Below are 10,950 nucleotides of genomic sequence, written 5' to 3' on the forward strand. Positions count from 1 at the left end.
GAGATGAGCAGACTTTTGGGGGAAGGGCCGCTTTGTGTTTTCTGTGAGAAGAGTTTGCCAAACTGTAACGACTTGGTCCTTTCCCTCTTGTCCCTTTCTTTTGTCTTGCTTTTCCACAGAATATACAGGAAATGAGAATGACAATGAAACTGTGCCCGAGACCTCTGCAGGTTGCTGGAGTTTTTTCCCTACTGTTTTATTTCATTTTTAAGCCAAGACATTGCTTCATCTCACCCAGAGCATGAAACGCAGCATCGCATTCGGGCCATTGACCTTCACATAATCCTCTCCTAGGCTTGTTTCTTCGTTGTGCTTCTATTTGCAGAGCTTCATCAGCTGACATTTTGCTTGGTTTTGGGGGTGTTTTTTTTTTTTTTTTTGTTGGTTTTGTGTTGGGTTTTGTTTTGGTTTTTTTTTTTTGGTTGCATCCGAACGCGCCTCCATGTACAAATCTGGGGATGGCAGTGAAGTGGTGTCAGTAAGTTGCTGATGTAAAATATCAGCCATCATTTCTTTCACCCAGTTTTGTTAAAACATAAGTGCCCCTCATCCTGTATAAATACATGTGTTTGTGTGTAGGTATGTGTGTTTATTATAGAATTATTCAGGATGTTGGGAAGGACCTCTGGGAGTCAGGTGGCCCTGCTCCCCACTCACAGTGAGACTGATTTCATATTTAGATCAGTCTGCTCATAAAGACAGACCTGTAATTTACAGGGGATACTCATTGATCAGAAATTTATATAAAATTCTGATTACACTGAATGGGGGGAAAAAAAAAGCTCTGGCTACCAGGCAGTTCAGATTGTCTTAACAGGGTTGGATTTTCTTAGAAATTTTTACTTATAGTTCAGTTTTGTCTTGAATCGAGACCTTTAAAGTTAGTGTGTATTTCTGAAAGTGAATTCAAGATGTGAACTCTTTCTGTAAAGTTTAAGAATTCCTGGAATTTTTTTAATTTGGCAAGGAGGTAGCAGCATCCAGGGGTTCAAAGCTGGAGCTGTACAAATCTAAACTGCAAATTGTATCATTTGTAACGGGACAATTCCCCACTGAATATTATTTTGAGTTATACCAGGGATCTTTTATCACTTGGAATCTTGAAAACAAGCTTAGACATCTCTAAAAATTAAGTTGCTTAGTGAGTGATGGCCTTGAAATACAGATTTCCAGGTGGTGTTCTGTGGCCCCTGTTAATTAGCAAGATGGACTTAGGTGATGATTGTGATGTCATCTTCAAGAAAACCTGAGGAATAACTGCAACTGAGGTTGCAGTTCATCAAACTTAACCCAGATATCTAAAAGTGAGTTACCTGAGTTTAAAATGCACATCTGAGTCTGCTCAGAGAAGGGGCACCTTTAGAGGGGGGCAGGTAACTCTTGGACACAGAATGAGCTGAATGACTTTTGTAAAGTCCCTTCCTGCCCCTTGACTGCCAGGAGAGCCTGCAGGGCTGGGTTTGGGGGTGGATAACTCACCCCTGGAGGATGGATCCTGATGGGCGTTGCCTTTGCAGAGATCCCAGTGACAGGAGGTGTCATTTCCTCAGCTTGAAAGGTCACGTTCTGTGGTTCATCCCCCTGGCCCTGCCTTCCATTCCCGAGCCCCACCTCGCCGGGTGGGATTCCTTTGGAGATGTCTGTCCCGGACCCGGCGGTTCCGGGTGGCCCCTGGCTGTCTGAGGGCCACGTGCATGGTGGACTGTGGAACTTTCTTTGTGCTTGACCATGATCACGAGGTTTAACCCCCAGATGGGTCAAAACTAACCCGCATGCGTGTCATACTCTGTGCACCAGGAGGCATATTTGTTGTTTTACAAAAGAAAAGAGGAGAAAGAATCAAAGCAAGTGAAGGTTTTTTTTCCCTCCCTCGCCCCCTTCCCGAAGGTGGAGAGCTCCGCATGGCGCAGTTTTTCCGAGGGAATCTGGCGGGTTTGATGATCCGTTCTGGGAAACTGGAAAACAAGAAGGTCATCGACTGTCTCTACACCTGCAAGGAGGGGCTGGATTTGCAGATGCCCGATGGTGTTGGCAAAGGGGTGAAGGTAAAGTTGCAGATGAAGCAATGGACATGTTCCCTTTTGCTCAGTACTGATGGGTACAGGTTTTGCTGGCAGAGTTAATAGGGGTGTCCCAAATAAAACAAGCTCAGCCCCTGTGGCATTTTGCATTAAAATTGCCTAAAACCTGGGAAATCTTTCTTGTGTGAATATGGCCTTAGTGGAGTTAAAGAGAACACAGTAACTCTCATTCCTAAAGTCTGGAAGAGGCATTCCATATTTGTAGGCCTCTATTTAACCAGCTGTACCAGGGTGTCTGATAAAAGAGATTCTTAACAAGCAGTTCATAAAACGAGATTTAACTTGCCTGGCTTTTTTAGTAGCAAGGCTGCTTGAGCAGAGCTGAATTTCTCCTTTATATCAGCTGCCTCTCTTCCATATTACCAGAACCCAGAACTATGTTAAGTGCCTAGAAATTTTTTAAGGAATGAAACACTAAATATATTCCACAGGAACGAGGCAGTGAATAGGGAGGTTAGACTGTGTGCCACAGGGCCAGTAAATAATGCCCTTTTTGCTTTGAACATGGATGCAATTATCCTGCATTTACCAGGCTGAGCAGCGCTGAGCTCCAGTTGGAATTGCCAGACCATGTTGGGTGTTCTCTTATGGTTTTCTTCTGTTGTTTCAGATCCACATGAACCCAAGTCAGTCAACACTGACCATAGAAGGGGATGACATTGAGAGGGTTGACAAGGCCATGCAGCACATTTCCTACCTGAATTCCCGCCAGTTCCCAACTCCGGGCATTCGGAGGCTGAAGATCACCAGCGTTGTCAAGTATGTCCTGGTGCTGAAATATTCCGTCCCTGGCAGGGATGGTGGAGCCTGGAATGGTGTCCTTGTGTCTCAGTGGGGAGAAACAAAGGAGCCTTGGTGTATGTGAATACAGAAATGTTTTTACACCAGCACTGTTTCCTTCCTGACAATGGAGGAAGGAGTAAGACAGGAATGTCTTGCCAGTCACTGCCTTCATTAGAGGTGTTATCTGTGGCTGTGAGTCAGAGCATAGAAACGGGGCCAAATGGTAACTGTAAGTAAAAATTAACTGTAAGATTGCTCCCCAGGTGGGGAATTCCTGCTTTCTGATGCAGCTGCTGAATTTATCTGAGACTCTTGGGTCTGAGACAGCTTTTCAAAGATTTATAAAGCAATTACTGTGTGGAATTGTGCCTCCCTCCCAGCTAACCTCAACTTCTTCTGTCTCCCAGGTGTTTCAATGAAGAGGCCTGTGTCTCCATCCCCTCTGTGGAGGGATATGTCATGGTCTTGCAGCCAGAGGAGCCAAAAATCAGCCTGAGTGGCATCAACCACTTTGCCCGCTCTGCCTCCGAGTTTGAGAGCTCTGAGGGCGTTTCCCTCTTCCCTGAGCTTCGCATCATCAGCACCATCACCCGGGAGGTGGAGCCGGAGGGGGATGGAGATGAGGATCCCACAGGTAACAAACACCCTGCTGAGCTTCCACTGTGCCCACCTTCACCTCACTCACTGATCCCCTTGGAGGATCTATTATATCATATCATATCTCATATCATCTCACATCTCATCTTTCATATAATATCTCATCTTTCATATAATATCTCATCTTTCATATAATATCTCATCTCTCATATAATATCTCATCTCTCATATAATATCTCATCTTTCATATAATATCTCATCTTTCATATAATATCTCATCTTTCATATAATATCTCATCTTTCATATAATATCTCATCTCTCATATAATATCTCATCTCTCATATAATATCTCATCTCTCATATAATATCTCATCTCTCATCTCATATCTCATCTCTCATCTCATATCTCATCTCTCATCTCATATCTCATCTCTCATCTCATATCTCATCTCTCATCTCATATCTCTCATCTCATCATATATCATATCTCATATCATCTCATATCATATGTCATTATATATGATATATCATGTCATATCTTCTCATATATATCATGTCATATCATATTATATTTATTATATATTTTTATATTATTATATATTTATTATATATATAGGATATTTTATATTATATTCTATATTATCTCCTTAATACAGAATCTAGTAGGGGAAATAAGATGTAGGTCCTCTGCTCTGGGCTAACAGAAACGTACTGGAAATGATAGTAAGCCCAGGCCATTATCCTCATTTAAATATCCCTTGTTTGAGTTTTGTATTTTATTTTTTTAATCATTATTTCATGCATACTTGCTCTCTTCAGGCCCAGATTCTAATATTTGCTCTGGGAGAAGAGTTTGCATGTGACACTTTGTAGCTCCTGGGCTCCTGTCTCCTTCACCTGTGTTTCTGCTGATAGGTTTGGCTTTTCCTCTGCTTTTTAGTGCAAGAGTCTTTGGTATCCGAGGAGATCATGCACAACCTGGACACGTGTGAGGTGACAGTGCTGGGAGAGGAGCTGAACCAGGAGCAGGAGAGCCTGGAGGTCGACATGACCCGGCTGCAGCAGAAGGGAATTGAGATGAGCAGCTCCAACCTGGGCATGATCATCACAGGTGGGGCTCCTGCTGCTCGTGCTCTTGTGGGAGGGGTCTGCAGGCAGCACAGAGGGAACAGTGTTCTGGAGAGGTGGTTTCTAACACCTTACTCCAGATATTCCATTTTCTTTTACAATTTCAAGTTTGGACCATTTTTAGAATTCCAGACACAACTGTTTTGGTGGAAGGCTGTGATTCTAGAAAACACATCATTCTAGAACCTTCTTTGTGTTCTTTTCTCCTGTCTCAAATTGCAGGTTATCTCTGGACTGTGGAAATGGAGTTACACTTTGCCCCAGAAAAGGCTTGTTCCTTGCACAGATAATCCAGTGCCTGGGAACATCATTCCTTTGTGGTTTATATTCAGAATACATTAAAATATTCTAAAGAAAGGCTCCCCAAATCCCTTCAAATACCAGCTGGGTCTAAGATTTTATCACAAAATCCCTCCACAGGATTTCACTGGAGCCACATTGTGTCTGTGGTGGTACTTTATTCCTCCTAACTGAAAATCCATCACCCAAGAAAACTTCTACTGAAGAGAGGGTGTGATACCTGTCCAGTGTATGATGGTGCCTTCGAATCTTTTGCAGAGTAACTGTGTTCCCCGTGTGTTTTTCTCCCCAGGGGTGGATACTATGGCTAATTATGAAGAAGTGTTGCATTTGATACGCTACAGGAACTGGCACACGGTGTCTCTCTTCGACAGAAAGTTCAAGTTGGTCTGTTCGGAGCTCAACGGGCGCTACATCAGCAACGAGTTCAAAGTGGAGGTTTGTGAGCTGAGCTGGGCACTCTGAGCAGCTTTAGAGCATGGCTGGCTTAGGAGGATGGAGGTTGTTGCCTCAGCTGATAGATAATGGATCAGCCACTGGTTTAGATTTTTGTCCTGTAAATAAATATTAGTAAATGTGAGCATTTCGGGTTGTATTTTATATATAAACGTGTCTTAGTCCTACATTCCAGCTGTAAATAAGAAGCTGTAAATAAGGTGAAACTGTTGTGTTGTAGAAGAAATACAGACTGAAGGTGAAAAGGTTGAATTGAAAACACGTTTAGCAAATGGAGTGGGAGTGGTGCTCCCAGAGAGCTTTGTGTGTAACTTCTGGGATTCCACAGATGGACTTGCTGGGCCCTTCACTGTGTGTGGGGCCTAAATTTCTGACACTTTAAGGACTTCTGTAAGAGCACAGACAGGCTAAAATTGCCTTTCCTCTGCAGCAGGTTAGAGGGTCATTATTACTTAGTGTGCTTACATCAGATATATGAGAGGACAGCAGAATATGACATTAAGGGCAGTAAAATTTCCAGTGCTGGAATGTGGAATGATTTATATTGGGGAGGAACTGCCACATAACTCGACATCTTTGAGCTCTGAGCTTGAATTTCCACATTTTAAAGCTGACCAAGGGACTGACAGCAAAGCCACCACAGTATTTGCTACCACTGGGGTGGTGGTGGTTTGCTGGGAGCCCCTGGTGTTCCAGAACAGGTATTTTTGTGTTTTGTTTCCTGAGGAAGTCCTGTGAGCTTGAGTTGGGATTTACCAAACTCTGGAAGTGCAAATGCTTTCCTTGTTGTGTAGTGAAACACAAGTTCTCCTCTCTTCCTGCTGTGCAGGGGCAGGTCCCCTGGGTCTGTTCCACCACAGGAGGGGCACGTTTAGCTCTGCTGGTTTAGCAAGGAAACGTGAAATATTTGTGATGAGCTTCCACTTGTGCCTAAAAGTCAGCTCTGCTAAGTGGGGGTTAAACTTGAAAGAGTACTTTCTTTCTTAACACTTTGACTGTAATAAGGAATTTTTGTCTTTGCTGTTAGCTGAAAATATACAGCAGAATAAAAGAGATGGGAATGAAGGAAATGCAATTAATTAATCTTCATATATGCTGTTATTTCAGAGTTAAAGTGGCTGGCTACCAAATTTGGTAATAAACTGGCTTTATCTCTTTTATTCTGAACTACTGGAGTCTCTACACCAGCTTGCCAGGCTAAAACAGATTTGAGAGCTGTGAAACCAAAGGATTTTGTGACAAGAAGTGGAAAATATGAGGAGCCACTGCTTGGGATGGCTGTCCCCTGAGGAAAGCCACCGCTGTGTTGAAGGAGGATTGGATGCCTGCCCTGGGAAATAGATTATTTTTTGTTGTTGTTTTAATTTTTTTTTTCTCTTTCATTTCTGTCTCTTCAGAACTAAACTTGTTGGATTTCTGGAGTTTAACCCTTTGTCCCTGTTCCCAGGTGAACGTGATCCACACTGCCAGCCCCGTGGAACACGCCAACCACATCGCGGCGCAGCCGCAGTTCGTTCACCCCGTGCATCATTCCTTTGTGGACCTCTCTGGTCACAACTTGGCCAACCCTCACCCCTTTTCAGGTCAGGATTCTCTGTAAAGTTGAGCTGGTTGTATTCTGTTGTTAAAATGTCCAGCAGGCTTCTTGCTGCAGAGAGGGTTTTTTCCAGAGTTTAAACCACTGTATTGGACTGCTAATCCAGGCAGCTCCTCGGGCCTGTTCTGCTCTTGCCCAGGCCGGATTCCAAGAGATCCAGGATTCCTTTTCCTGCTGGGAGAAGAACTTTCTGTTGGTGTGTGTGTTGGAAAATGGAAGGGACCTGATAAAGGGCTGTGAGGAACTGGGACAGTATTTCTGAATGGCACGAGGAGAGAACTGCAATGATATTCCCTTGATGACTCATGGGGTCTGCCCTTTCTGTTTTAATTACATTAATTTGGCAAGAGTGTAGGATGTGAGAGGAAGAAAAACAGGCAATTTAGAGAGGAGTCCATGTGGTGGAATCTGCTTTCCATGTGCTTTCAGTCCTTCAGATTGATGTAATTATATTTAAGGAACTGAGGTTTAGTTCTTCCTCTCCAACTGACTTTTTAAGTGGCTGTGGCCAAAGTGCCTCTGTAGGATTTGTACAGTGCAGGTGATGGTTACTGGCACTGTGGAAGAGTTACCACTGCCATGTAAGGAACCCCTTTTCTTTTCTCCTTGCAGTTGTTCCCAGCACAGCCACTGTTGTGATTGTTGTCTGTGTGAGTTTCCTGGTGTTTATGATTATCCTGGGAGTGTTCAGGATCCGAGCTGCACATCAGAGGACGATGCGTGACCAGGACACTGGGAAGGAAAATGAGATGGATTGGGATGACTCTGCTTTGACCATCACTGTGAACCCCATGGAGGTAAAACCCTGTGGAGCTGGGGCTCAGCACTGAACCAAAAATGCCCTTTTCTGTCTGTAAGGGGTGGGATTGTCCATGGGCAGATGAGAAGAGCAGAACCAACCCCTGAGCACAGAGCAGAGACTGGGAATTTTGAATGAATGTGCCAAATGCCAAGAGCAGTTATATTTGGGATCTTGCAGGGGTTAGAGCTTCATGATACAAGATGGAATTTTGCAGGCCAGTGTCCAGCACGTGCTGCACACTGCCTTAACCAGCCTGTTCTGGTCCAAACTGGCAGGAATTTATCATCAAAACATCCGTGTTTGTAATCCTCCTTGGTGTGTCCTACTGCAAGATCCTTCTCCAGCAGAATTTGCAGGACTAGGTCACCCTTCAGCATCAGTTTGTGTAGAGGGCCAGGGTTGACAGCAGAGTCACAGAGCCCTTCCACAGAGTGCTCCTGCCTTTGTCTTCTCTGCTTGCCTAATTCCTGCTGAGCTTTTAAAACCAGCAAGGCATCTGCAACAGCCCTTTGTCAACACAGTGCTTTGAATAAAGAATAAAAAGAATTTTGGCAAGTGTGGTAATGACAGTTAATTTTTGTTTTAACAGACTTATGAGGACCAACACAGCAGTGAAGAGGAAGAGGAGGAGGAGGAAGAAGAAAGTGAAGATGGAGAAGAAGATGACATCACTAGTGCAGAGTCTGAAAGCAGCGAGGAGGAGGAGGGAGAGCAGGAGGAGGACCAACAGAATGTTAATAGACAGCAACAGCTGGAATGGGACGACTCCACCCTCAGCTATTGATTCCCGCTGTTCCCTTTGTCTTTCTGTTCCCGCTCTAGAAGACTCCACTGTAACACACTCCATTGGTACCGAGGATTCATGGTGTTTAAAACAAAAAAAATTCATTCTGGCCAGTAGATTGACTCCCCCACCTCCCGTGTTTGTGTTCTGTCAGTCCCTGATGTTTAGGGTTGTAGTTTAGCACCTCTTCCTTCAGCCTTGCCTCAGTGACTGGATTTTTTTTACGCTCTGTGAGGAACCACCTTGCACTTTTTTCTTCATGTCATCTCAGCTAAGTGACTCTACAGCTCTGTAGCCATTGCACATGAATTTCTGAACTGTCTTTTTTTGCTCAGTGAAACAAACTTGGCTTCATTCCTTTTTTTCCTCTTTCTAAAAGATGCAAAGATTGCTTGTTGACAAAGGGTAAAGCTGCTCATTTCAGCCTGTTGATTTCTTTTTAATTTTTTTCCCCCCGAATTAGTGCATGTGTAAAGTGGCAGAATGAGGTTAATATGTAGAAGATTAACAAGACTTTTTAATATTTTGTAAATATCTTGGAATTATGTAATTATGTCATTTGTGGTAGTGAAAAACAGGGAATTGGGGTTTAAAACACGCTAAAGTGAAAAATCATGCAGCATGAACTATTACAAGTCTCATCCTACTGCAGCAGGAGCACGGGCACAGTTCTTAGTGTAGATGTTCAGTAACTCTGTCCTTGGCCTTGACTCGATGTGCGCTCCCCGCTCTCCCTCAATTCCTTCCTTTTCTTTAACCCCCTTTATTTTGCAGAGGGAACACAAGCTTGTGAGAAATTGTAAAGGCTTTAGGAGCCTCTGCAGAGGTTCAGCTGCCCTGTGCAATACAGTTGTTGGGGTTTCATTTTTATTTTTTTATTTTTTTTTTTTTTTAATTTTTCTTTTCCCTCTCCAATTAAGTCTTGGCATATAAGGGCTTTTAAGTTATTGGGGAAAAAAAACACTACATGGATGGTGGGCAGATCCATGGGGCTGTGGGGTGTTGCCACAGCTCCTGTTAATTCCAGGGAGGCTGCCTGTAGTCCAGTGCTGGGCTGTTGGTACTGACAGGGTGGGTGTTTGTAAGTGATGGATTGTAATGAAGCTGGAGAGCCTGAGCCCTGGGGACCTGTGCACCTTGGCTACCGGTCTACGTAAATAGGGGTTTGGGGTTTTTTTAGTTGTTCATTTTTTTTCTGATTTGGCAGGGGGAGGATTTGGGGTGTAGCTGATCCCACTGACCACTCCTGCTCCTCCCCTGCAGCCCCTTGTACAGTAACTCGGACTGTCGGTGTTTTAAGCCTTTGTTTACACTTAGTAATTGTGTTTTCCTGCTGGTGAAAAACTGTAGCATAAATCACCCAACCAGAAAACCTTGGGAATCATGTTACTGTTATTCCAAGTGGAGCTGACTGGGATTGTTTTCCATCACAGTTCTGACTTGGGACTGCAAAGGACAAAAGCTGGAAGGTACGAAAGTGCTGCTGCCCCGGGGTGGGGAGCGCTGGTTTTTCTGTCAGGCAGGGCTCGTTTAACTTTCTTTGGTCTTATGCAGAGTCTTGAATAATGAATTTCTGCTTGATTTCTATGGAGGTGGATTAAAGAGTAACTTGTTTTGCTTGTAACAGGAGCCTGGGACTGCATTCCCTCCTCAGCACGGTAAGCCAAGCTCCAGTGTTTGCTGGTGGGTGCAGAGCCCACACGTGTCACACACAGCAGGGCCAGGGGCACTGGGGACGGTGCCAGAGGAGCCAAAGGGTGGGGCACAAAGGGTCCTAATTAACCGAGAGAGATAAAAGATTAAGGGCTGTTCCAAATGCTCGGTACAGTTTGCTTTTCAGAGCAGACCTGTTCTCACCTCGTGGTGTAACAGGACCTGTGGTGGGTTTGATCCGGGGGAGCCTTGACTGTGGAGTGCCTTTACAATAGGAGATGGACCTGGAAGCAGGGAAGAGAACCCACACCAGAGCTTACCGTTTTTTTGGGGTTGTTTTGGGGTTTTTTTTAAATGTAAAATTTTAGATTTCTAAAATGGGAAAATGGTTTTGACTACTTACGTGGTAATTAACTGCTAGTTTTAAGTAAACTGGGAAACTTTTAACTTATGTCTGACAGTTGTCCTGTGTTAATGTGTAGAAGACTTATCCTTCCATATACTGTTGCTGTAGCTGCTGTATTTTAGACCAAAACTGATCATGACTTAATGGTAATACTGAGGGGTTGTAACGTCCTGATGCAGTTTGTAGCCACTGTGGGTATAACTTTTCAGATGTGTATATTGGTAACAGGTCAGTTTGGAAAGTCTATAAGCTACAATAAATTTCTGGTTCTAAAGGTTGTTTGCATTTATTTTTTCCCGAGTGGAACAAAGTAGAATCAAATAATATAAACTGAGTGTTAATTTGCCTCTGCTGGGGGAGGA

General features: G+C 43.8%; 1 protein-coding gene across 1 annotated transcript in view; it reads left to right on the forward strand.

Annotated features, from left to right (window-relative positions):
- CLSTN1 (calsyntenin 1) overlaps nt 1-10,862 on the forward strand; it is a 29,302-nt gene extending 18,440 nt beyond the window's left edge. The window contains exons 11-19 of the mRNA XM_039390895.1: nt 120-170; nt 1,888-2,045; nt 2,692-2,840; nt 3,272-3,498; nt 4,403-4,573; nt 5,183-5,328; nt 6,794-6,929; nt 7,556-7,740; nt 8,335-10,862. Coding sequence (XP_039246829.1) covers nt 120-170; nt 1,888-2,045; nt 2,692-2,840; nt 3,272-3,498; nt 4,403-4,573; nt 5,183-5,328; nt 6,794-6,929; nt 7,556-7,740; nt 8,335-8,529 — 1,418 coding nt within the window. The 3' untranslated portion in view covers nt 8,530-10,862. The remainder of the gene's footprint in view (nt 1-119; nt 171-1,887; nt 2,046-2,691; nt 2,841-3,271; nt 3,499-4,402; nt 4,574-5,182; nt 5,329-6,793; nt 6,930-7,555; nt 7,741-8,334) is intronic.
- Nucleotides 10,863-10,950: the final 88 nt, after the last annotated feature.

The sequence above is a fragment of the Pipra filicauda genome, unplaced genomic scaffold, assembly GCF_003945595.2.
Source record: "Pipra filicauda isolate LSUMZ 115617 unplaced genomic scaffold, ASM394559v2 scaffold87_size3191425_pilon, whole genome shotgun sequence".
Classification (NCBI taxonomy): domain Eukaryota; kingdom Metazoa; phylum Chordata; class Aves; order Passeriformes; family Pipridae; genus Pipra; species Pipra filicauda.